This window comes from Pteropus medius, unplaced genomic scaffold, assembly GCF_902729225.1.
Source record: "Pteropus medius unplaced genomic scaffold, Ma_sr-lr_union100, whole genome shotgun sequence".
Classification (NCBI taxonomy): Eukaryota; Metazoa; Chordata; class Mammalia; order Chiroptera; family Pteropodidae; genus Pteropus; species Pteropus medius.
In genome coordinates, this window is record NW_024355990.1 from 6,430,497 (window position 1) to 6,457,429 (window position 26,933).

A 26,933-nucleotide genomic window follows, 5' to 3' on the forward strand; every position below is an offset into this window, starting at 1 on the left:
TCTCTCTTCTCCCCTCCTGGGCCGCCTCCTTAGCAGCCAGATCTGGGACAGATTGGATCAGCGTGAGTGAGTGCTGGTGTTGGGGTGGGGACGGCTTGACCAGCTGGTACAATTGTCTAGTGACAGGCCGAATTTGAGAGGGTGCTGATGGATTGGTGGCTGGGGGCCATAGAGAAGTTGCTTTGGGCCATATCGTGTTCTCACTCTCTTGGTGACCAGCTGATAAAAAAGTTCAGTAAGGATGCCTTCCCCTCCCCGCCGCCCCCGACCCCTTTTTAAGTCCACATGGAGTTAATGATCTTGGCGGGCCGAAGGATTCTGGGAGTCCTTCCTCCTCTAGCTAGTCTGAACCTGAAGGAATTATTATACTTGCACCTCTTCATTATTCAAAATAATGGGTCTTTGGAAGAAGAATGGCAGACTCCAGAAAAAGTCGAGATGTTATTGACTCGGGAGCACTGTGGTCTTATTTTTAGGTGTGGTTAATGTCATTGCCGATGGGCGCTGCAGTCCAGGTGGACCCCTCACGCGCCGTAGTCGTGTAGTAAATATTTGTTGAGCTGAGTTGCACTTTGACATGAGAACCTGGATTTGGAGCAGGACGGGGCTTGGTGGCTAACTTGTTTTTAGCTCTTTCCCTCTGTTTTGCAGAGGAAGTACTGATGCGGTTGTTGGCTAGCATATTGAAAGCCTAGATGTGTCTTAAGGAACTTGGTAAAGGCTAAGGCCTCACCAGCAAGGACCTGTGGTCACTGAGAATGGGTGCTGAGAGGCCCTTTGGGTATGATTTCTGTGCTTGTCTGTTCTTGCTGGCGCTTAGTGTTTAAGGATGGCCTGACTCTCTGGGCTGGTTGACCTAAGCCTCTCGCCAGAGGGACCACTTTAGGGTGGACCCTAGAACCTGGATTCCTGACACACTCAATGTCTGTGGCACAAACGTGACTCATCAGAAACTGGGGCCACCTTCCTAAGGCCTTCAAAAAAATAAATGTAATTCACATATATGCCTGGACCTTAAAGTGTCATCCCAGTGAGTTCTGACACTTGTATACACCTGTATAACCACCATCCAAAATGAGATAGAGAACATTTCTGTCACCCCAGAAAGATCTTCTATTAACTAAGTCAATTCTGCCCCTCCTCCCAGGCAGCCACTTCACGACTTCCGTTTTGATTAGTTTTGCATATCCTTGTGCTTAAGTGGAATTATATGGGGTGCCTTCTTTCCCTCACTGATTCTGAGATTCATCTATGTGGTCGTGAATCAGTAGTTTTTCCTTATTTTGAAGAGTTTTTCATTTTGTGACTATACTACATTGTGTTTTATCCATTCTGCTGTTGATGGATGTTTGGGTTGTTTCCAGGTTCGGGCTATGAATAAAGCAACTGAATATTTTTGTGTAAGTCTCGTGTGGACGAATGTTTTCATTTCTCTGGGGGCAGCTGTCTAGGAGAGAAATTACTGGGCCATAGGGTAGATTTTTTTTAAAGCGCAAGCGCTCTCTCCTAGTTTGGAAAATGCACACAAGCCTCCACACACCCTTGCCCATTTTCAGCGGGTTGGTGTAGCTAACAAGAGTCGGGTTGTTCAGGCGGGTCTGTATCAATTAATATCTGTAACTGAAGCTGAATGTAAATGATTATAAGTTGGAGCTGTTAAGTTTAATTCTGTAAAATTACATGAAGTTGGTATTATGAGGACTGTCTGATAAAAGGAAATTAGGTACAGGTATAAGTCCCCATATGAATTTGATTCACGCTTGAGTCATGACTAATAGATGACACGCCAGATTGGAAAGCTGACTCAATGCACAGTTCACGTGGCCACCTATCATGGGTTTCTGGCGTGTCTTGATATCGAGCAGACATGGGCGACCTCATCCTGGAGGGCCTTATGTGGACTTCTTCCTTCTGCCCCGTCCCTCGGCCTCCATTCTGATCCGGCCTTCACCGCCTCCCATCTGGATTACTCAGTAGCCCAGCAGCCAGTCTGTTGGTTTCCGTTTAGTAGGTCGTGGAGGGACCCTGGCTTCTGTCTTTTGAAAACTCCAGGTGATTCCAGTGCAACCAGAGTTAGAAACAACCCACTTACTGTCTTAAGCCCAAGCCATTCTGCCAGCCTTCTTCCTTATACCCAGTATCCTCATGGTACCCCAACACACACTCCCTTTACCAGCCAGGATGGTCACCCTGCAGTCCCCACATCATCAGCTTTGCCTCCCAGACCGCTCACACTGCTTCTCCTGGCTCGAAGGTCCCAGCCTCGTTTCCCTTTCTACACTGTCCAGCTTTCAAGAGCTCTTCACTACTACAACGCTGCCATCTCCTTCCTTGAAATGACTGTGGGCTTCCTTCGTGTGTCATTTCAGACATCACTGTAGACGTCTCCTGTAGTCCCTCTCATCATGGTACGTAGCCAGCTTTTCAAAGGTGGGACTCAGATCAGCCTTTGTGTCTTCCTCCCTTCCAGCCCCCTAGGGTCTGGCATAATGTTGGCTCATGGAATAGTCACTAATTAGGTATTTACTAATTAACTTTTATAAATTAATTTTATATCTGATTTGGAGACCGAGTTAGAAGCATTACTTGGCTTCTGCACTTTCAAAGTAATTATTGCCTTGATTTGTATGGATTGCAAGGTCGTGCCTATTCTTTTGTTATACAGTGCCCTTGAGGTTAGAGTCCACGGTCATTGGCTTCAACAGACATTTAAGGAGGACCTGCCCTGTAGCAGGCCTTGAGTTGGGTGCTGTTATTTTGAACTCTGTGTTCCTGTCTTCTGTAGGCTTTTGTGCCCTAATCTTTAGGCGTGTGCCCTTTGAATAATGGATACTGATACTCAGTGCTTTGTAAAGTAGCCGTGTGCAATATTTTCCTCACCTCTTTTTATTAAGGGGGAAATTTTGTTCTGTGACTTAGATTTCCTTCCACTCTTTAAGCAGTCATTACTCTCATAAAAGGATGCTCGACTGCCCCTGTTCTGATGAATTCTTCCTTAAGGAACTCTTCACAAATTCATTTATATTTCCAAGGCTGAAATTGTCCCAAAATGAGCACTTAAGGAGAAATGAAACGGTTTGCCTGCTGTAGGTTAGGGATTTAGCTGATTGTTTTTGATTATTCTGTGCTGATACCTCTGACACCAGAGGGAAATTAATAGCATTATAAAGTATGGATCCCTGTGGCATTTTAAGTGATACTTTAAGAAAAAGGAACATGTGAGTTTCCTTAGGTTTTGGGAATTACAGGAGAGAACTGGGGGATTTTACTCTCAGAACTTGCAAATAACTTGCCCATTTTAAATGTCTCCCCCAGTCCCTTTTAGTCTTCTGGTGTCAAGGCCGTGGTTTCGGTGCCTTCGACAAAAACACAGTGTAGACGGGCATCTCATTATCACGCAGAAACATTTCTGAAAATTGAGTTTTTGTACATAGGAGCGTTTCCCCATTGGCTTTTCACTGTGAAATCAGGGTCTTCTATTATGAAAACACTCAATTGTATTATAAATAATTTAGAATGTTCGCTTCTGTATGTTTATATCTTTTCAAATTATATCATCAGTTTATTTAAGAATTTTCTCCACAAAGATGTGCGTGTGTATTTTAAACAGTCAGGTTGTTCTACAGGGCTCATAATGAAAAACAGTGGTCTGCTGACCTTCCCTCCCCTACGATTCCTACTTCTCAGGGATAAACACGAACAGCCATTTCTGCTATTTCTTTAGTTTTTTTTGTCTCTACCTGTCTCAACCGCATGCTTACTGTGCTACCTCTTGGCTTTTTCATCTTTAAACGTATTTGATGATTTCCTAGTGTGCGGGATGAGGATTTGTTCTCCTATCCCTACCTGCATCCTGTACTACAGATACGTTCTATTTTTTAGGTGAGTTCAGTAGTCACAGCTTGATAATGGCATAGCACTCAGCCATGAAAAGGGATGATGTTCTGACACAGGCTGCAGCATGGATCAACCTTGAAAGCATTATGCCAAGTGAATTAATCCAGACACAAGGGGACAAATAATGTGTGATTCCACTCGTATGAAATACTTAGAATAAGCAAATTCATAGAGACAGAATAGATTAGAGGTTACCAGGGCCTAAGGGAAAGGGAGGACGGTTATATAGTTATATATAGCTCTAATAGTTATAGAGCTTTTACTTGGGGAGGTGAGAAAGGTTTGTGAATAATGCTGATGGTTGTTCAACATTGCGAATGTAATTAATGCCGCCGAACTGTAGACTTTAAAATGGCAGATTTTATGTTAGATATACTTACCACAATAAATAAGCAAATGAACTAATAAATAAAAAATGGTCAGCTTACATTATCGAGACCAGAAATATTACTTATTTCCTTTCTTTTGCAATTTTTGTGTTTTCCAGAGTGAGTAAAGGTCTCATTTTCTTCCTTTGCCTTCTTTTTCGGGTACCAGCCGTTAACCGGCCCCCAGTCTTCCCCCCAGAAGTGCAGCTCTGCCCTCCATGCATTGGGCCCTACCCGGGCTCTGCAGCACGCTCCTTCCGGGAGCCCTCCGGCTTCCTTCCGGTCTGGGCTCCCGCCCTTCCGGTCTGTGGAACCCCCGGCTCCTCTCTCACCACCAGCCTGGGGATTCCCTTCATTTCCCTCCCGACCTCGGCCCTCATGTTTTACTCCCTCATGCCGACGAAAGCGCATCCTCGAGTCTCTTCCTCAGAAAGGCTGCTCATGGGGTTGAAGTCCCCAGCCGGCCTCCCCAGAAGCAGGGCCTGCCATGGGGACTCCTGTGCCAGGAGTTTAGGGTGTGGGGCTGGGGAAGCAGCAGAGCCAAGACGTGCGAACTTGCTGGGCCCCCTTCAGCACGCAGACTCTCACGTTCTGCTGATTTCAGTGTGGGGTCCTCACTCCTGGCTGGGCTGTGTGTGTGTGTGTGTGTGTGTGGTAGGGGGCTCTGAACATCTAGAGGGACAGTTACTGGGCCGCATGGGGGACAAGAAGAATCTGGGATCTGACCCAGGCTTTCCACTAGTCCTCTTTGCGAGCCCATCTGTACTCCCGTTCCCAGTGGCTCTGGGCCCCGCCCCGGGCTGTTCTGAGGTTCTGTGGGGTGAACCGCCTTGTTCTGGGCCTTCTCCACGGGGGCTCAGGTGTCAGCACCTTGGGGAGTCTGCTGTCTTTGACGGCCGTGGCCGTCATCTCCTCTCCCTCTCATTTCGTCTCTGTGGTCGAACCCCTCTGGCCCCTTTACCTTCACTCTCATGGGAATTCGAAGGGCCACCAGCTTGTGTTCAGTTGGCCACATTTAACTAGAAATGGACCAGGATTTACACGTTAGCACAGTAAACATTGCTGTTTTAAACATAGTCAACACTGAAAATCATATTTAGAGAGAAAGTCGTCCATTCATGTTCCCATCTGTAGACGGAAGCCTAAGTCACGATAGTGGCCGAGGCGCCACAAGAAGTGTATGAAGAAAAAGAGCCAAGGACACACAGCTTCTCGAACCTCAGTTTGCTGAGGTCACTTCAGTCAACGTCCAGGAGCCCTGCGGTAGGCCTGCTGGGCCGGCAGGGACCGAGGTTAAACATTGAGTCCATTGTTTGCTTTATTTCCTCTTTAGCTGTTTTTGCAGGAGTTGTTATCGTCATCGAAATGCTCACTCCCTGACTTTTTTTGATTATTTAGTAAAAACTTGGGCTGTTCTGGTCTTCGTCACCGCTGGCTTAGAGGTCAGGTTTCACACAAGCTTCCCCATGGCTCATCTGATGGGTTGGGATTTTCATTTTCTTCCTGGGAATAAAGAGGCAAAAGGGACTTTGGGGTTACCACAGGGCTCTGCCTCGTGTGACGAAACCCGATTATGCGTTCCTTTTATTGACATAGGTGGGGAAGAGCAGGGGATGCTGATGGGTATATGTGATGTCTACAGGGCTGGTGTCGTTAGCCCAGTTTTTGCCTTTATAAGCAGGATCACAGCTGTTGGAGGGCTTATGGTGTCCACCATCTGGGTCATTAAAGGAACTGCCTGGCAAAGACTCACCTGTGGAGCTCATTCCTGAAGACCTCAACCCAGTGCTAACCTCCTCCTACCGTCCCCACCAGACCCTGCTTTGTAGGGGTAATTGAGGATTATCAGATAGATTACTTCCTGCTTCTGTATCACTGGTTAATATCTTACTACACCCAGATTTAAAAATGCCCAGCATTTAAAGGAGCTTTGCTAGTATGGAGCGTTTCAGGCAAGCCACCTATGTTGGGAAATTATTTTTTAAAAAATAAGGCTTATCAAACCATCCAGCAATTATACTCCTTGGTATATCTCCAGGTGAGCTGAAGAGTCATGTCCACCCAAAAACCTGCATCCAGATACATGAGTGTTTATAGCAGCTTTATCCACAATTACCAAAACTCGGAGGCAACCCAGATGTCCTCAGTAGGTGAACGGATTAGTGACCTGTGGTCCATCCAGGCAATGGACTCTTCAGCGCTAAAAAGAAATGAGCTGTCAAGCCATAAAAAGACACGGAAGAACCTTAAATGCATATGACTAAGTGAAAGAAGCCAATCTGAAAAGGCCACATATTGTACGATTCCGACTCTATGACATTCTGGAAAAGGGAAAACTGTGGAGGCAGCAGAAAGAGCAGTGGTTGCCTTTTGAGAGGAGGGGCGAATAGGCAGAACACAGAGGATTTTTAGGGCAGGAAAACAACTCTTTGTGTACTATAATAGCGGATACATATCATTATGCATTTGTCTGAGCCCACAGAACGTACAACATCCAGAGTGATCTCTTACAGACTTTGCATGACAATGATATGTTAATGTAGGTTCATTGGAACAAATGCACCACTGGGGTGTAGGATGTAGATAGTGGGGAGGCTGTGCACCTGTGGGGCAGGGAGTAGGAGGGACTTCTCTGTACTTCCTGTTCAATTGTGCTGTGAACGTAAAATTGCTCTAAAATACAAAATAAAATAAAAAAGTAAAGTGTGCCTTTACTTAGTGTATTAGTTTCCTGTTGCTGCTATAACAAACTACCCCAACAAGAATGGCTTAAAACAACACAAATGTATTATCTTACAGTATGGGAAGTCAGAAGTCCAAAATAGTTTTAACTGGGACAGTCAGGGTGGCAGCAGGACTGTGTTCCTTCCGGAGGTTCCAGGGGAGAATCTGTTTGGTCCACCTGCATTTCTTGGCTCGCGACCTTTCTCCATCTTTATCTGGCAGCGTAGCATCTTCCAATCTCTTCGTTTTTCTTTTTTTCTGCTTTTGTTATCACACCTTCTCTCTTGACTCTGATCCTTCTCTCTCTCTCTCATAAGGACCCTTGCGATTACATCGGTCCCATCCAGATCATCAAAGATAATATCCCCATCTCAAGATCCTTAACTAAATCACAGCTTCAGAGGCCTGTTTGCCATCTAAGGTGACAGTGTTCACAAGTTTTAGAGATTAGGATGTGGTCATCTTGGAGTGGGGAGGTCATTACTTTGTCTACCACGTATGCCATTTAAATGACTTTCCTCTGAGCCCTGTTGTCATTTCAGACAGGCCACCCGATTCCATTTCAGATTGTTCTTTGGCGATTTTCCAGTTTATGTGGCAGGCAGGAAGGCCGCCGAGAAAAAGAAATGAAGGAAATTCAATTGAGTCCTGGACTTGACCAGAAGGAGAAAGAACAGTGATTGTCAAGGAGGGGCCCCCCCAAATCACCCGGGATGCTTTTCCATTTCAGGCACCTCAGATTCTGGCAAACCCTCCCTTGAGAAGCACACGTCTTCTGCAAACCTCGCATCCCTTGTCCACGAGGACATCGTATCTTTCTCACGTGTAGGGGCAGAAAAAAGATTGGCACTCAGTGATGCAGAGGGATGGAAAGCAGCTTTGGCAGAAGAGGCTGGAGTTTGTGCTGAGAAGGGGATGGGGAGCTGAGCCTGGGGAAGTACCCCAGGTGACATTGACAAGGATGGGCTCTGGGGAGGGATTGGAGGATGAGGGGCGTGGTCGTACTTGGAGCACGTGCTTTTAGAGGGGTTGGTGCTGGGACTGTATGGCAGGCCCTGAAACAGGCAGGGAGAGAGGGGGCTGGACAGGGCTTTGCTTCCTTGCCGGGCCTCCTCTGTGGGTGTTTACTACGAATGGCAGCTACCAAAGTCTGCTGAATTCTAAAGCGAGTGAGACGACAGTCTGAGAAAGGGTGGGTTAGGCCCTGGCACGGAGAAGAAGCCCACAAGCTTCCTTCGATGGTCTCATGGAGGGGAACCGATGAGCTGTTTTCACTGTCTTGTGGAGTTTCCGAGGCATTTGGAAGCTTCCGCGAGCGGCGCTGAGGCTTTTGCTGGTAGGATGGAGCCCAGAGTGACTGCCCGTGCGGATGACGGTCGGCAGAAGGGAGATGGGTTTCTTCGTGGGTTCGTTCTTTATTGTCACTTCTGTAATACTTCATTCTGTCACCGTGAATGTTATTTTGGAGATGGATGATGCAGATGTGTTTTTCAAGACAAAGCATAATGAAGTCATGTTTAGCAATCCATTCAGTATTTTACGTGTCAGTGGTGACTGTCATATGGTTACGATGGGTGGTGGGTGTACTATACCCAAGAAGGTGTCACCACATCTATAAGAGTAAGTGACTGTGGGTGAGTGTTTAATTTGGTAAATACTGGAGAATCGTTTATTGAATTGACCTCACGGACATCTGGGTCCAGCTTCATTTTTCTCTTTTCCGCTTGTGTTTTTCTCCCTCGTTGAGGTGATTATGGTCTTGCTTATTCAGTTCCCTGGCTCTGCCACTTATTGACTGTGCGACCTTGAGCAAATTGTCTTATTACTTTGAGATTCAATTTCTTTATCTACAAATACCAGTAGAAAACAATATCTGCCTCCCAGAGTTGTTACAATGATGAAGGAGATATCAAACGTGAAGCTTGCTCCCTGGAAATAGTGAGCGATCAATAAATATTAGTTCCCTTCCTCCTTTTTAGAGATAAGAAAATCGACGAGACCAAGCCCACATGGACCCGCTGCTTGTCCTCAAATATTTCAAAGGCTGTTACATATCACAGAGGAAAGATACATTACATTATTTGGTGCTCCAGGTAGCAGCCCTAGAGCTAAGGGGTAAAACTGGAAGGAGAGAGGTCTCCACCGAACGTAAAGAAGACCTTTGTAACCCTTAGAGCTGTCTTACAGCACAGTGGCGCTAATGAAGTAGTGAGCGACGTGTCCTGGAAGTATTCAATTACAACAGGATTTCTCAGCAGCATTATCGATGTTGAGAACGGATGATTCTTTGTCGTCAGGGGCAGTGCATTATAGGATGTGTACCAGTGTCCCTGGCCTCTAGTCACTAGATACTCCTAGTGTGACAACCAAAAATGCCTTCGAATGTCCCTGGTTGAGAAGCATTGAAATAGAGGCTAGACGACAACAAACCAGACTCCATCCTCCCAAGGTCAACTCCATTCGACCCCAAATGGAGTTCTCACGACAATAGTTACAGGAATTCTGATGGAGGCTTTTTGGTTGGGATAGTACCTACCATTGAAGATGAAAGACCTAACACATGCGAAATTGTAGGGTTCGGTTTGGGCCGTAGAAAGCAGCGGAAGTCCCCACCTGCAAGGCCCCCCGTGGTTGGCTTAATGGTTTGTTGCTCATTGCGTTTTTCCAGGTCATGTTAGCAGCTTCCTATTGGTCTCTCCTGGCCCCGGCAGTTGAGATGGCCACGTCCTCCGGGGGCTTCGGTGCCTTCGCCTTCTTCCCTGTGGCCGTTGGCTTCACCCTGGGAGCTGCATTCGTCTACCTGGCCGACCTCGCGATGCCTCACCTGGTGAGTACCGCCGATCATGTGTAATGCACACGGCTAAGGGACCAGTGGTATCGAAATGGATATTTCAACCATTTAGGGCTTTTATGTAGAGGAATTGCATTTGACTTTTTTTTCCTAAAAGAAAACAAGCTCTTGGTAATATGACTAATCATCCCCTGAGTTACATTTTGCTAAGTTCAGATTTTAAATGTCAGACTTCATTATAAATATAGAGTGCCGCTGACGTCATGCTTTGTGACACTGTATGTGTGAACGGATGTGGAAGCTGGGAAAGTGAGTGACCACGCTCATGGTCCTGACCCTTGAAGAGCTTATGATGTCACCAGGGAGAGGACAGCACACCCAACGGTGGCATAAGCAGTTGTCACAGCATCACATCAACCAGGGCTTATTAATCGGAGGATGAGGGAGGTGCCTGGGCAGCAGGGCTCTGGGGGGAGGTCACTTGTGCCACTCACTGGTTGTGTGTCCCTTAGTTCCGGTTTTCTTGCCTGTAACTTGAAGACAACTCCTTTGAGGGGCTGCCAAGTCAACCTTAAAACATGTGGAATAGGGCCGGTGGGTTGGGTTTGGGGAATGAGCATGTGCTTGCTCGTGGAGAAGCACTGTAAGAAACATAGCCTGAGGTCTGGCTGTGATCCCTCATGAGAGACAGTCAGGGCCAGCCTGGGAGATGGCAGTGGCTCAAACCGGGTTGTCTGCATGCACTGCCATCAGTAGAGAGGAGTCGATGTGAGTACGAACCCAGCACAGGCACATGCAGCCTGCCGGATGCTGTGTCTCAACAAGTCCTGGAGGTGGGCAGAGCCCCCCGTGAGACCTCAGCCGGTGCTTGAATTCTCTGCTCCCCCAGAAATGGCGGGGGTACAGGAAGGGACCCTGTGGGGGAGAACGGGGTCGTAGGCTGTCGCCTCTGTTGGATCAAGGCGAGCGAGGATCGGGTCGGGCTCCCTGGACTCGGCCGGACGTGTACCCCGGGAGGGAGGCTGACGTCCTCTTTCCTGCCCACCTGCCTTCTTTCTTGCCTTGAGTTCCCAGCTGCAGAAAGGAGGGAGAATTCCTGGGAAGTTGGCCCTGGGCCTAATGAGGGACTGATTACCCGTGTCGCAGAAGGACCAGCCTCTGGACCAGACAGCCACGTGGAGCCATGATACGGTCTCGGAGGAAAAACCAGATGGCTTTTTCTTTTTTTTTTCCACCAAAAGCTTGAATGGCAGTGTCACTTTCTGCCCCCTGGACCCTAGGCTTCCTTGCTGTCAAGTTCATCTGCGCAGTCATAGCTTTGAGAGGTCCTCAGTGTGGGCTGCCATGGTCTGCTCTCAGATCCACCCCAGTAACGTGTGAACTTGCTGTTGGAGGTGTTCTGCTCACCCTGGCGATAAGATCTTGAGGCCAGTGGCCTGAACTGCCAAACAGCAGGCAGCCGCTGCTGGGTCTCTTTCTGCCTTCCCACTGGGTCCCACTGGGCTTCCAAGATAGTGTCTTGCTCAGGGCTCTTGCAGTCATGATGGGCCACCACTCGCTGGCCCTGGGGAGTGGTAAAAGAGAGGGATCAGGTGCATTTGATCAGCTGTCTGAACACAGGCTTTCTCTGGGCAGCGTAAATAGTCATTGGCCAATTTGTATTGTGCAGCGGTACCTTTTTTTAAAAAAAGAAAAACCTTTTGCTTCATGTTAAGTCTAATGTATGCTTTGAATATGGAGAAGATCCCATGGGAAAGTCTCATATAGACTATACAGAAAATTAGGAATGGTTTGGGAGGGCTGGGTGCACATCGGGTCAGAAAAGGGCATAATCAGCGTTGACACCCAGAACCTCAGTAATGGGCAGAAAAATCAGTCTGACAGTAAACATCTGTTGTAGGAAATTTGAAAAGAAAATAATTCTTGCCCTTGATGCGAGAAAGGGAATTTGTCTTGGAAGGTCTCCTAAATAGTTAAGAATCATTTATTATTGCCATAATCACCGAATGTTGCCGTGTCCGACTGCCATCACTCTGGCACAGAATAAAGATTTTCCTTTAGGGCAGCAGCCTGGGTCTATGGAAGATGCTTCGGGGAGTCCGAGTTAATGGGTGTTTGATCGCCAGTCCATGTCGTGGCCCAGCCTTGACTGAGTATCTTCGGGAATATAGTCCTCTGCGGGACTAGAATTCGGTTTCGGATGCTCCCTGCTCTGGGAGTTTCAGAGCCAGCGGCTTCGGAGGCTGTGGGGAGTTCTGCGGGCACATTCAGCTGGAGATCTCTTCAGTTTCCAGTTCACTGCACCGTGTGCCAAAGCCCCACTGCTCGGCAGATGGCCCGTGAGCAGGAGGGAGAAGTGAGCAGAAGGCTTTGGCTGCAGCCCTGATGGAGCAGAGCTTACCTTGCAGAACAGGCCCTGGGATAGAGCGGGGTCTGCCTGCAGGAGACCCCAGGACCTCCTTTCTATCCTCTGGGACAGCGCTTGGAGATTGACAGGGGAGAGGAAGCGAGTCTGTCTACGTCACTTCCCCTGGGAAAATGAGCAGCGTAGACGCCCAGGAAGGGCAGAGGTGTGGCCGGAGGTTTCTGCAGCAACACCTGGATGCGAACCCCTGTCTGTGGCCGTCAAGCACTGTTCCGTTGCCCGCCAACGCCACAGCTGCCCACTTGGGATGTATTTATAGGTTCAGGACCTCAAGGGCAGCAAGACCTTGCGTTGGTGGGGGAGGAAGTGGTTAACAACGGACTCTGGTCTCTAACTCCTCTTGCCTTCACTCAGCCTTTCAGATTTATTTGTCGCCCTTTTGGAGCCAAAGCAAAATATGGCTCATGAAAAGGGTTTTATTCATCACAGCCCGTCACGTTGAAGCTACTGTGGCTTTGTTAACTTCGAATGCATCCAATCGCTCTCTGAACTGGGTATTTATTTATTTATTTATTTATTTATTTATTTATCCGAGAATAAAATAGAGAAGGATTCATGCAGTAACTATTAGTAGGAAATGAACCGCCAAGGGATTTATAGAGACTTTGCCAATGGTGTCTTAATGAGAGGGGGACAGGGACCGTGGGGAGGCGAGGAAGGCGCTACCTGTTGGCCCAGGAAGAGGGCTGGCAGGCGACGGGGGTGTGGCTCGGGCCAGCCTGAGCCCAGCGTTCCTCCCTTAGAATGGCCCTTGGGAGAAGCGGAACAGACGTGGAACAGCTAGATGGTGACATTTTTGCGACAGGTATGTCCAGGGCATCGACACTTTTTTGCGATCTTGGCAGTTTTACTTCGGCGTGAAGTTGAGGGTGGCGGTAGGTGGTAGGCCTTCTCCCTCAGTTTCAAGGAGAGAGTTTCCTACTGATGGGTAGAAGAGTCGGGTGCCAAAGCGGGGGAGGGTGTGTGCTCCCCAAGGTCTCAGGTCATTCTTGTTAGTTGTATTAGTATTCCATCAATACAGTACAGAAATCTCCTTATGAAATAATAAAAAGTTTACGCGGAAGTGCCTTCCTGCTATAAATTGTGTCTGCTGGTTGACCCTAATCCTCAGTGGGACGATGCTTGGAGGTGGGGCCTTCTGGAGGTGATCGGGTCGTGGGGGTGGAGCCCTAATGACCGGGATGAGTGCCTTTCAGGGGAGACCCCAGCGAGCTCTCTCTTGCCACGTGAGGGGACAGCAAGAAGACACTGTCTGTGAACGAGGAGCGGGGCCCTCGCGAGGCACTGAATCTGCCAGTGCCTTGATCTTGGACTTCTCTGCCTGCAGAAATGTGAGGAGTACATTTCTGTTGTTTATAAGCCACCCAGAGTGTGGTAAGTGGCTATGGCAGCCACAGACTACTGAGTCTACCGTTGTCGTCCGTTGAGTGGGTACCCTTCCGGCTTCTTTCTCTCTCCTTAAGAAAATGAATTGAAACATAAACCCTCTCCCCGTTCACCTGTCTCATGTGAGTACACTTCACACTAGCTCGGTAGCAGTGCGAGCTCCGACTCCTTTCGCTGCCCCCGCCCTTCTTTTAACGTACGTACGTACACGGATACAATTTTGCACAGTCGCAATCGGTCTGTATATTCTGATATTTTTAAATTCGAAATGATTTTTTTCTGTCGTCATTTTAGTGCCATACAGCATCCTAACATCCTAGTGTTGTTTGCCCGACAGTTTCCCTGTCATTGATTTGAGTAGTGAGATTGTTCTCTGCTTCTCCGTACATGTGTGTGTACATCTGGAAATGGAATTCTGTTTCGCATTTTCCGAAAAACGAATGGTAACATGCCGTCTGTGTTGCCGCTACTGGCTTTTTTCAGCTTGCTTTACATCTTGGCAGTCTTCTCTCGGGAGATGTGTCCTCCCCACCCCCACCCATCTCTCTGACATCTTGGGGAGACTGCCCAGGGACTGCAGGGGCACAGGAAGGGAGTGGGTGTCTGTGACTGTCCCGTCGGAGAGAGCGTGGCCGATGGTTGTGCCCAGACAGTCTCTAGAGGACAGGGGAGATTAGCGTGTGGTAGGGATCTACCTTCTTCTCATGTCCCTCTGTAATTTACCTATGTCCCCAGCCTTAGTTTTCTCAGTGGTGGCAAAGAAAACGCTTCTGCTGAAAACTTCAGCGAGCAGTATGTGCACATATTTTTGATATGCACTCAAATTTTGCTGGTGTCGATATGGGCTGGCTGGAGTTGCTGTGAAGGACCACGTATGACAACAGTCTGAAAGTGGCAGATGTGGCAGGAGGCGATTATTTTCCCTGTCTGCATGTTTTTCTCTCCTTCATAGATTCTCTCCACCTTTAACATTCTGCTTCGACTTCACAAAAGAATAATTTACAGAGGAGGGAGGGAGGGGGAGAGAGAGAGAGGAAGAAAGAATATCTTACAGAAACTGCAGAGGCATCCACCTGAGAGTCTGTAGCATGAGCTTGGTACGGTCAGATAAGCCCAACTAGCTGTACAGTGAAAACTGGCCCTCTGCCTCGGTCTTAGCATTTCCTTTTTCCTTATGCTTTGTCGAGATCCAGATATGTGGTTCTCCTTCGGAGCGTAAGGTGCATCCTGGGCTTGACTGATGCTTGAAGTCTTGGCTGGGCTGCAGAGATCCTGCAGAGCAGCAGCAGCAGCTCCCGCAGTGTGGGAACACTTGTCATCAGGAGAGGCTGGGCCGGGGGTGGGTCAGCAGCTCCATTGTCTGTCGAGCCAGGTCAGAGCGGGATGAGGCTTTGCAAAGGTGCCTTTTCTTAACTACCTGGACATCTGTGTTTATTTCCAAGGGCATCCACAGCAAACTGCCACAGACTGGAAGATTTAAGCAATAGAAATGTGCTTCCTCACAGTTCTGGAGGCTGGAAGTCCAAGAGCAAGGTGTCGGCAGGCTCGGTTTCTTACGAGTCCTCTCTCCCTGGCTCCCAGGTGCTGCTTTGTCACTGTGACCTCACGCGATCGTCCTCTGTGCCTCCCTGCTGTCTGTCTGTGCGTCCCAGTTTCCTCCTCTGTGAAGGCCCTGGTCCGATCGGATTCCAGCCCACCTTGACGGCCTCGTTTGACCTTAATCACCTCTTTAAAGGCCTTGTCTCCAAACACAGTCACCTCTGAGGTACAGGGGCTTAGGGATTCGACCTGAGAATTGTGGGGGGTCACATTTCATCTCATAACAGCATCTCCTCAGTTTCTCTAGATATTTATGGTACTAAGGCTGAGAGGTGACTCCGGTAGGGATAGCTCATGCTGTGGATGTCATTGGAGGCCACCAGTTGAGGCAGCGGGTGTTCTGAGCAAGAGCTAACAGCATTTCTCCTGGCACCTGATTGGCGGGTTGACTGACTGTGCCTGGAGCAGCAAAGCACTAATGAATCTGCAATGCTAATTAATCCTTTGTTACTAATGGAGCAAACCTGTGAGCTCGCCAGCAGTGAGCAATGGCTCACGAGTCCTGGTGGGGAGCATTTGGAAAAGCTTCGCAGGAATTCACTGCCAAGCGGGAGCACTGGCACACAGATGTGACAGGGCCTTCACAGTGGGACGTTTGGAGAGAGTGGCCTTCAGGCACCCCTGGGTTCCAAGCACCCATTCCAAAGGTGCAGGTGGAAGCCACTGCTGAGGTGATCCCTCTCGCCTCTTGATGCATTCTGTAGCCTCCTGTGACTTTTAGGAAGATGTTCTGGTGTCATTTTGGTCCTGGTGGCATGCAGATGAGTTAAGAAGGGGCTTGGGGAACTCTGCAGGTGTGGTGTGCTTGCCGGTTCTTGGAGAAGCAGCAGGTTGAACTGTGCCGTGGATGCCTGTACCGCATGGCTAGCTGCTGGGGACGCTTACCTTGAACTCGCTCTCTCTCCTCCATACGCAATCTTTGTTTTCTCGGGCTACTGGTGAGCACTGCTCCACTCATTTGTATGCCTGTGCGTGTGAGCTGTGAACACGGTGCCAGCTCATTGAGGCTGCAGGAACAATATCCGTGGCTTCCTGCAGGACCCTCTGTGGATCTAGCATGGACACACGCATGCACATTCACATGTGTGCATGTGCGCACGTGCACACATGCACACACACACGCACACACACTGAAGCTGCCACTTCAGCCTAGGCTGGCTTGCTGAATGGGCTCCCCGAGCACTGAATGGTTCTCGTTTCTGTACTAAAGTGTCAGGGATTCTTAAATGCAAATAGGCAGAGTCGCGCCTTCTAGGACCTGGGTTTCCTTCTCCGTGCTTAGAACACCTTTTAATATTTTGGACCATAAACTCGTGACTGAATACTTGCCCTCTCTTGCCATCCGTTGAGCCAGGAGACAAGTTTATGAGAAATATCCAGGAGCCACCAAAGAATTTTATTGAACCAGTGAATGGTTGGCAAAGATGATTTACGAGGGTTGTTGGCTAGAGGAATTGGCCGTGCGTGGAATATTAACTCCTTCCTCCCAGAGGTGGCAGGGCATGTCCGTCTGGCTCACAGCTGTATCTCCAGCTGAGTGCCGGGTGCGTCAGTGCCCATTAGAGCAGATGCTGGCCGTGCCCGCGTTGTCCACGTCCTCTCGGATTGTGGCAGTGTCGGTGACAGTGTTGACGACAGGTCCCAAGGCTGGGGAATCAAAGCCCTAGAGGAGTTAGAGGTCTGGTATCAGAGAAGAAATGAGCAATGAACTCTGGGGGTGGAGATGTCTTAGACAGAAGGGAGTGGGATTAAAGCCACCAGAAAAACTGAAACGTTATTCTCTCCATATCGAGCCCTGGGGATGAATGACAGAAGGCGTGTCAGAGGTAGGAGCAGGTGGCCCCTCCCTCCGAGCATGCGCTGTGCAGCTCTGTGTCTGCGGTTCCTTTTGCTGTCCCGTACCTTACGGCTGGTGCAGGGGAAGGGATTTTCATCCCTGTGTCTTCAGAATCACAGCCAGTCCCCTTTGGAGCCTCTGCTTTCCAATGACATGGGGGAGCAAGAGGAGGACTTACCTTACCTTGGCCTGATCAAGGCAGGGGCGTTCTGAGTTCAGTGCAAAATCCAACGGATAATTACAAGCAGGACAGCAGTGGCGAGCAGCGCAGGACACTGTTCCTCCAGCGTTTGCCAGCCTCTCCTGCTTACCGTGCAGGATTGGTCTGTGCGTCTCTTCCCCCCACGTCGTGGTTCCACTTGGCACCTCCCCCGTCCTGGTCCTTCTGTTCCCTGTGCTGTCATTAGCTGTGGACCTGATCACTGTGGCCTGAAGTCGGGGGCATGGGCAGGGACCGGTCGGCTCTGGTCTCCCACGTCCTACACACCAGCACAGTGTCTGGTGCACAGTAGGTCGTCAGGACGTATTTGGTGAATGAATGGATGAATGAATGAATGAATGAATGGAGATGTTGGGAAGATTAAATGAGATCATTTATATGAAAACTCCTTCCATCTTCTTAGCGGAAAGTGCTCTCTATTCGTGGTGAGTTCGTTTCTGGAAGCAGATGTTTTCCCTTTGCAGTTGACGACTTTTTTGGCGCTATGAACGTGAGGCACAGATAATTAAACGAGCAGGCAGAAAACATGAAACTTTTATCTGAAATTTGAATCTGTTATATGATTTTTTTCATGCTTTATTTACTTTATAATTATATTTGCCTGGGAAGCTAAAGGCTTCTGCCGCCACTCGGACTGAGCCTTTCCTAAGCGACACTGTCCCCAACCAGGACGTGTGTTTGGTGGGAGGCGATGAAGGAGCAGGGCAGCTGTCTCTGGTGCCTTAGAAAGCTTTTGACACCGGAGCCTCCCTGCGGAGGCTCTGATTCACTGTGTCCAGGGTGAGACCTGGGTATCTAAACAAAACAGAGCCATTAAAGGCTCTGATGATCCGCCAAGGTGGTGAGCACCAACCAAAGGCCGCTTATAACTCGGTTTTGTTCAGGCGATGTTTTTTGGATGACTCACTGCAATTCAAGCACCTTCCTCTTTCTCTTGGAAGCCAAAGTCTTACTGTTGCAAAAGACTCAGGAAAAGGGGAAGAAAAGCTTGCCGCAAGGGGGGAGGGGTCTCGAGGTGTAAAAGGGGAGAGGATGCCCATCTATGGGGTGCAAACTCCAGAGCGCCCCAGGATCGCTTGGGGGGCTTTCAGAACGCAGGTGCCCAGACTCAGTGACTCACAGCGTGGGGCGAGGCCAGGACGCCTGCGTGTTAGACTAGATCTCGGGGGGGATTTCAGGGCTCACCATAGTGGGAGAATCACAGAACAGTCCAGAAAGGGGAAGAGCCGCGCTGCAGGAGTCCGGGAGGCTGGAGCCTCCGAGGGGTGCACACGGAAAACTTGGGGGCGCTCCAGAACCCCTCCCGCATCTCATGGTCTCCTTAAAAAAAAGTATTTTTTAAAATCGAGGTGAAATTCATATAACACAAAATTAACCATTTCAAGGGGAACAATTTAGTGACATTTGGTGCATTCACAATTTTGTGCAGCCAACACTGCTATCTGGTCCTAGAACATTTTAATCACTCCAAAAAGAAGCTCTGTACCCCTTAAGCACTTACTCCCCATTCCTCCCTGCACCCTGGCCACCACTAATCCACTTGGTTTCTACGAATTTACCTATTTTGGATATTTTATATAATGCAGTCATATAACACGTGACCTTCCCTTCCTTTCCCTTTTAAAAATGTGAAAAGCATCCTTAGCTCATAGGCTGTGCAAACACAGGGCATTGGCTGGATCTGGCCCACGGGCTGACCTAGGCCAATTGCTTTTTACACTTTACTCTGGTGGTCTCGTGTTGTATGCATTTATGTTTCGCCTTTTTTCTTGATGATTAAAATTATACATGTTAATTGTAAAAAAAAAAAATAGAGACTAGAAAATAAGAAAAATCTACGTTTAATCTCAGCACATGGAAGCAGCTATTCCTCATGTCTTGGAACATTTGCTTTCTGCCTGTTTCTTTTTTTCTCCGTATGCAAAATGTCATAGGAATGATGGGAAATGTCATAAGAATAACGCACGGTTATGGAGCAGCTAAGTGCGTGCCAGGCGCTTTATGTGCCTTATCCCACGAGGCAGGTGCAATTGCTAATTTTATTTTACAGACAGGAAAACCGAGGCTCATTCGTGTTAGACACGGAAGACCTGTCTCACCAAGTAGCAAGCCCGCCGCTCAGGCGGTGATCGCAGACGCGTGTTTTGAGATGCAGCCTCTGGCACCGGGCGTCGGGATGGCTGGAATGAGCAGGACCCCCGCGTGTAGAGTAGGAGGGCAGTTCGTTATTGCAGCAAAGCGCAGCTCAGCCTGACTGATACCCCGCCTCGCTGAGGCAGATGAGCACCATCAGTGTTAGCCGTACAGCAGTGTTTAGAGTGCGTTTGTTAGCGATAGCAGAGGCATTTTGGGTAGGATGTTTTCTGTTTGTGTGTTTCCTTATTGATCACCTGTCCCACTTGGACCCTAATCTCTTGGGATGCAAAACAGGAAGGAATGAAAAGGGGTGCCCGTCACCGCTTTATGCTCACCGTAGGATCCCATCGTGGAAGGGCAGTGTGTGAGCGGCTGTGGATGTCTGTTCTCTGTAAGCGCAGAGCGTGAAGCGCGGGTGGGTGTGTGTTCATCTCTTCCTTACGGGCTCCAGGTTCCTCCTGGCACGTGTTCCCCATTACTGCTGTCTTTCTCCTCTTATTCTCCTGACAGCTTTGTAAAAGCACTTGCCTGCTTTGTCTGACACCCTGATCCTGACGCTGCTCGCCCCTCCCCATTGTGCCAGTTGCTGTTTGCATATCAGCTTTCTGTGTGGTAGACTAGTGGCAGTTGGAGGTGTCCCAGGAGACCTGCTTATTGACAGTGCCCAGAGTTCCTCTGCTTCAGTGGCGGAAGTGGTCTAGGGCAGGACCTGTAGGTAACGAGCTGGGACCGTGCAAGCTGATGCTGGGTTTACTTGCTCAGAGCATTGTAGTTCAGCTTCACCTTTGAGGATAGAGGTGGGTTATTTATATAATATAATGATATTATATAATGATATTATGTTATGATCTATTATATGATGGTATATAATGATATTCCATAATGGCATTATATAATAGTATATCTTTATATGTACTATATCTTAATTCTTTCTAACACACCCAGGTCCCCTACCCAAGTCTACATTCTAGGTTGGGATAAAGCTTCTTTAGAGACATCGTGTTACAGAGGGACAAGTATGGGCTTTGGATCACATCGACCTGGATTCATAGACTGAGTGCTTTGGGACAGGTACTTCATCTCTCTGAACCTCAGCATCCTCATCAGTAAAATAAATGTATATGCTCTTCCCGAGGGGGTAGCCATGAGGAGTAGCTAAGATGATGCACACAGAGGCCCTACCACGGTCTGGCTGGCATGCAGCAGGTGTGCAATAAATGTCAGTTTCCAGATGCCAGGAAATGTGGGCATTGAGGCGATAACTTTTAATCACGTTTCTTGTTTGATCACCTTTTGTGTTTCTTACTATTTTCACAAGTTATGGATTCAGGCTTAATAAAACGCACGTGTGTCTGTGTGTGTTTTATATGCTTGTGATCTTCAGAGGAGGAGGCCCTCATTGTGCTGTGTCGCCTCTGGGCTCATGAGCAGGTGGCTCCCTGCTTTCTACCTCTCCCATAAGGACCACCGGCTGTCTTTGCCACTTCTCCTGTGGTGTCTGTCTCTAAGCAGAATTGTTCAAAGTAAGAGTGACCAACTGGCCACTCAGAGACCACAATGATTTGACCAGCTGAGGTGGAAGCCTTCAGTGATCTGGTGCCTTAACTTTAAATAACCAGATTTCCTTCACTCCCAAAGCAGGTCGCCAGTAGGCTGTCCCCCTTGGTTTGATAGCGAGGTTGTTGCCGTGGACACCATTTCAGGTGCTGGAGCCCTAACCCCTAATGGGATGGTTTTTGGAGGTGAGGCCTTTGGGAAATAATTAGAGTTAGATGAGGTCATGAGAGTGGGCCCTCAGGGCGGGAGCAGTGCCCTTATAAGAAGGGACACCAGATCTCTCTCCCTCTTTCCCTCTCTCCCTCTCTGCCTCTTCCCCCACCCCAACCTCTTTCTCTCTGCCACGTAAGGACACAGAGAGGAGGCAGCCATCTACAAGCCAGGAAGAGGCTCTGTTGTGGGTGTTTTTTCCACATCACCCAGTTTTTTCTCCAACACTCGCTGGGTGTCCTACAATTCGACTCAATTCTGACAGGAGATCGCATCAGATCCTACAGGTTAAGGGTCCAGGCCCAAAAGACTGTCCTCTCCTCCTTCAGACGCCAATTTCCAGTCCAGGTTGTCACCTGTGCTTCAGCCCGTGTGTTCACCAGCCTGGAAGCTCTCTGAACCCTGTCCTTTTGGGATTTATGGAGGCTTCATTACGTTGGCACGCTTGATTAAATCATTGCCTGTTGATGATCGATTCAGCCTCCGAGGTGAAGGTGGGGCTAGAAGTTCCTACTCTCTAATCACATGATTTGTTCCCCTGGCAACCAGCCCCCATCTAGGTGTTTTCCAAAGGTCACCCCATTAACATAAGCTCAGGTGTGGTGGAAAGGGGTCTGATAGGAATATCAAGACATTTATTGCTCTTAACACTTAGGAAATCTCAAAGACTTTAAGAGCTTTGGGGATAGAGACCAAGTACATATTTCTTGTAAGTCACAGCATCAGAAGGGCCCTCACCAGAGCCGGCCATGCTGGTACCCTGGTCTCTCAGCTTTCAGAACAGTGAGAAAGAAATTTCTGTCGTTTAAGTCCCCACCGTATGGTGTTCTGTTACAGCAGCCCGAACTAAGACCATGGTGAAATCTATAGCCGTTGTCCCTGATCTCGGGTGACTCAGTCCTCCTTTGCCCCTCGCATTGGTCGGTGACGCTCTCTACAGGCACCTCAGCCCTGGCTCACTGGTCCTGTCATCGCCTGTCCGGGACTTGCCCCCAGGGTGTCTCTGTGGAGTGTCCTCCTGCCCCTTTTCTGTGTGAGGTCAGATCATGTTCTCTGCCTTCTCCTCATTTCACTGGCTAAGTAAATCGCATGGCAGAGGGGTGGGTGTACTTGGTTGAAAGTGTCCCCCCAAAGTTCATGCCTCTCCCAGAACCTCAGAATGTGGCTTTACTTGGAAATAGGCTCTTTGCAGATGTAATTAGTTAAGATCAGGTCATACTGGATTAGGTTGGGTCCTAAATCCAAAAGGACTGGTGTCCTTAGAAGAAGAAAAGGCACAGAAACAGAAGACGGGGAAGGTGGCCACGTGAACGTGGAGGCAGGGACCCGAGTTCTGTGACCCTAAGTCCAGAAGCAAAAAAGTCTCCTTCCCCTGCAGGTGTCAGTGGGAGCATGGCCTTGCTAACACCTGGATTTGAGACCTGTGGCCATCAGAATTATAAGAGAGTCAATTTCTGTTGTTTTAAGCTACCCTGTTTGTGGTAGTTTGCAACGGCGGCCCTAACAGTAAAACCAAGCAGGACACAAAGGTAGTGCATGTCACCGACTCCTATTTAATTAAGTTTTCAGCCTGATGACTCCTTCAGAGATGGAATATTTGGGATGTTATGCCTTTCGTGTAATGAGATGGATAAGCCATTTACAGCATCATCTGTAAATAGTCTGATCGTATGAGCAGCATTATCCATTTTTATGCTGTGTAATCTAGTATGACTTCTCGTAGAAAGAGAAATTTGCTCTGCTAATGAAAACAGAAGAAAATACTGGAGAGCCTCTTATAAGAATGTTCATCTTATCCTAGATGACAGTAATGTCCCCAAATGATTGTTTTGTGATGTTCACATGTGAAGTCCATCACTGGAAGAGCATTATCCCAGGACTGAAATGCTGATGGATACTCTCTGCAGTGGCCTGTGTTTAATTTTCAAGATGGGAACTTATTACTTTTCTCATAATGAATGTAAAAGTCTACATCTTGAAACAGTGGAATAAAGAAAATTATCTTCACTCATAGCTTGCCTTCATAAATGCCAGGAGGCGAGGATGAGTGACAAATTGTCACTGTGAGTTTACATGCTTCCCAAGTTCAGCGGTAATTTCTTAGAACGGTAGATGCCCTTTAAAAAATCTACTAAAAGGCAAAAACAAAGATACCAACCGGGATTGCTTACGGGTAATCTATATCCTTAAGACATGTCTTGGGATGGTATAAACAGAATGATTTGACGTAAATGGAATATTTATACCCTTGCTATTATCATGTCATAAGGCATGATGGTTGCTCCAAGCGATGTAAGAGAATCTTTGTACTGCACGCTCATTGTTCATTGTTATCTCGGTAAAATCATTTCATTGCAAATAAAAAGGATCAGACAATTAGAGGAAAGGAGATACCACAGTAGGGAAAGCACTGTCAAATGCAGCCACGTTCCTCCACGGCCGTGGAACTCCAGCCTCCAGCATGTAGTGAGGGTGGCCGATTGTTTTCTTTTTTATTGTTATTTTCTTTTGTTTATTGTGGCAAAAAACAAAACACATAACGTAAAATTTATCATCTTAAGCATTTCAGTGTACAGTTTAAGGGTGCAGTTCAGTAGTGCTAAGTATATTCACACTGTGGTGAAACCGATCTCCAGAACTTTTCATCCCACAGGTCTGACATTCTCCAAAGTCCCCCTTCGACAGGAACGCTCCATGTCCTCCGGCCCCCCGTCCCTGGTCACCACCATTGCACTTCCTGTTCCTATGTATTTGACCCCTTTAGACACCTCTTATAATAAGTGGAATTATACAGTATTCGTCTTTTCGTGTCTGGCTTATTTCACTTAGCATCATGTCCTCGAGGTTCATCCATGTTGGAGCGTGTGTCAGAATGTCCCTCCTTTTTAGTCCACTGTGTGTACATGCCACATTTAGTTGACCCGTTCATCTGTTGGTGAATGTCTGGGTTGCTCCCTCCTCTTGGCTATTGTGAGTAGTGCTGCTATGAACTTAAGTGTGTAAATGTCTCTTCGAGACCTTGATTTCGATTCTTCTGAAATCCAGAAGAATTGGGATGGTCAGGTCATATGGTAGTTTTATTTTTAATTTTCTGAGAAACCTCTGTACTCTTTTCTGTTAACAGTTGTACCATTTTACAATGTCCCCAGCAGTGGACAAGGGTTCCAGTTCTCCACATCCTGACCAACGCTTGCTATTTTGTTTTATTCGTTAATTTTTTTGATAGCAGCCATCCTCATCGGTGCGAGACGATATATTACTGTGGTTTTGTATTTCATTAGCGATGATTGTATTAGCGATGTATTACTGTTGTTTTGTATTTCATTAGCGATGTTGAGCTGCTTTTCCTATGCTTGTTGGCCACTTGTATATTATCTTTGGAGAAATGCATGTTCAAATTCTTTGCTTATTTTTTTTAAAGAGGGTTATTTGATATTTTTTTTTTGTTGACTGACTGTTTTCCTACCCAGGCCTTTTAATTTAATTTACTGAGGGAGATGTTTTTTCAAATACGGCACTTCTACTTTCAAAAATGGAAATCCGTGATAAAAATAGGATCTTTTTCTTTTTCTGTTAATAGTTAACCTTAAAAAAAAAAAAAAAGCTTTGATTTTATAAAACAAAAGATAGCTATACTTACAAAATGAACACTTGGCTATTTAAAATAAAACAGGCCTGGGGATTTTTTCCTTTGGTTTTGGATTTGGTCGGCTAACAAACAAACGAACTGCCATCTTTCGTGTGGATCTGTTTTCTGGTTTATGAACACTCTTTAAAGTATCCGTGCAGTGGGCCAGAGGTAATATACATTGGAAGAAATGGTCTCCATCTACCATTTATTTTTAGGATGCGTCATTTTTGGATGGGTTAGTGGATGAGGGTGATCCCGTGGCTTCACTTTAGAACTTTACTTCTCTGCGTTCATTTCATGGACTTTTTGGAGTAGAGAAGGACATGGTGTGGAAGAAGGGATGATATTCTGGTTCAGGATTTTGTCCTCAAAGAAAAAAAATGATTTTTTTTCCCCTCAGAGATTTCTAAAAAAACTAATGTAATCACATGCTTTCTTTTTGGGGGCATGGGGAGCACTTTTAATATGTCTAAATTTGCTGTGGGAGTAGTAGATTCTCCTCATTCCTGTCTTGAGTGGATTGTGGGGTTAATTGTTTATTCTGTTTTATTTATGTCGCAAATTCAAGAGCCTTTGCTAAGTGCCCTTTCAGACAAATCGGATACACTCTGGTAAGTACCTGATAAGAGGCATCTTTGGGGCCTGGCAGAGCTTCATAATGCCCTCTGCTTTTATTTCCTCCCCTTCTTGAATAAAAAACTGTAGCCACTGTAGTTGAAGACAGTAGCTAGGCCATCTTTTAGGTTTTTCTAGATGGCACTTGTCGAGTGCTTGTTATGCACTGGACACGGTGTATTAACTCATTCAGTCCTCAATCCTCTGCGGCAGATACTGGATTCTCCCCATTTTACAGATCGAAGAATTGGATCCCAAAGCAGCGCCGTGAGGGAATCCCGCTGCAGTTCCCATGCTACTGACAGCTGCGCAAAGCTGCCTCTCAAATAATTCTGATTCATTCGTCCTTTCCTCGTAATCGTCTGTCATACATTTGTCGAGCATCTGCAAGAACTTTTCCGACCTGAATATGTACACCATTCACCTGAGGATCTTGTTAAAATGCAGATTCTGAATCGGCAGGTCTGGGGTGGGCCCCGGGGTTCTTTATGTCTCACAGGCTCCCAGGTGAGTTTGATGCTGCTGGTCTCTGGGGCTCACTCAGCCTGGCCAGCATGTAGAGGACACAGCAGTGTGGCAGCGATGCAAGCTCAAGTTGGAGGAGTCCTGGAAGGTTCTGTGGGGCTCTTTGCCAGGCAAGTGGCATCACATGACTGACTGTTTGATATTCTGATTTAGGAGCCTAGACTGGGGCTCAGACATCTATAGTTCTGAAAAGCTCCACAGAGGGCTCTGGATTCACGGCCGGGTCTGGGAACTGGCCTACGTAGTCCAGCTCCCCAGCTGTGCTTCGAACCCCTGCCTCAGCATCTCCCCATAACGGTTGTGCAGAGACAGGGAAGTCCTGCTTTCAGAGGTCGCTTCCAGGGCCATCCTACCTTTGGGGGCACCTGTGGTCTCTTTGGAGAATGCATTAGTTTCCTAGGGCTGCTGTTGGAAGGTACCGCAAACCGATTTAAGTAACAGGAACTTAGCATGGCAGTTCGGAGGCTAAAAGTCTGAGGTCAAGGTGTTGGTGGCACCATCCTCCCACCAAAGGCTCTAGGTCAGGGTCTGCTGCTGGCCTCCCCCAGCATAGAGTTTGGATGGAAATGAGCATCTCAGATAAATACCACTTGACAGAGTGCGATGTGGCAGCCAGCCCCGCCAGCAGAGTTGTGGGCAGACGTTCAGAGAGTGATGGTGTGACTCATTGCTCCGCAGGCACCTCCAGCTTTCCCCGCCCAGCCCTGGTGTCGATGTCCCTCCGGGGCCATTTCATCTGGAGCAGATCGTTGCTTTGTACCTGGTGCCCGGTGGCGGGGGGCATCAGCCAGGCTGAGTGGGCGCACTCCAGCCCCACATGAGTTAATGTGCTTCTAACTGGTCCCTAGCCTGGGCCTCCTAGCGCTCTGGCGAACTAATCAATGCAGGCCGAATCATCAGAGGGAGCAACTTCTTTGTTCCTATAAGAGGGTTATTGCCGCTCACGCAATTCACTAGAGTTATTGATTAGCAGAATCATTAGCTGTAGACGTAAATGCAGTAGACTTGGGAT

At 47.8% G+C, this 26,933-nt stretch overlaps 1 protein-coding gene across 7 annotated transcripts in view; it reads left to right on the forward strand.

The window, feature by feature from the left end:
- Window positions 1-26,933, forward strand: part of SLC39A11 (solute carrier family 39 member 11) — a 340,928-nt gene that overhangs the window by 107,940 nt on the left and 206,055 nt on the right. For 6 of the 7 annotated variants that reach the window (XM_039859783.1, XM_039859781.1, XM_039859782.1 and 3 more), the window contains one exon: window positions 9,658-9,816. The exons of the other annotated variant lie outside the window; for it this stretch is intronic. In XM_039859783.1, coding sequence (XP_039715717.1) covers window positions 9,658-9,816 — 159 coding nt within the window. The remainder of the gene's footprint in view (window positions 1-9,657; window positions 9,817-26,933) is intronic. 7 annotated transcript variants of the gene reach the window in all.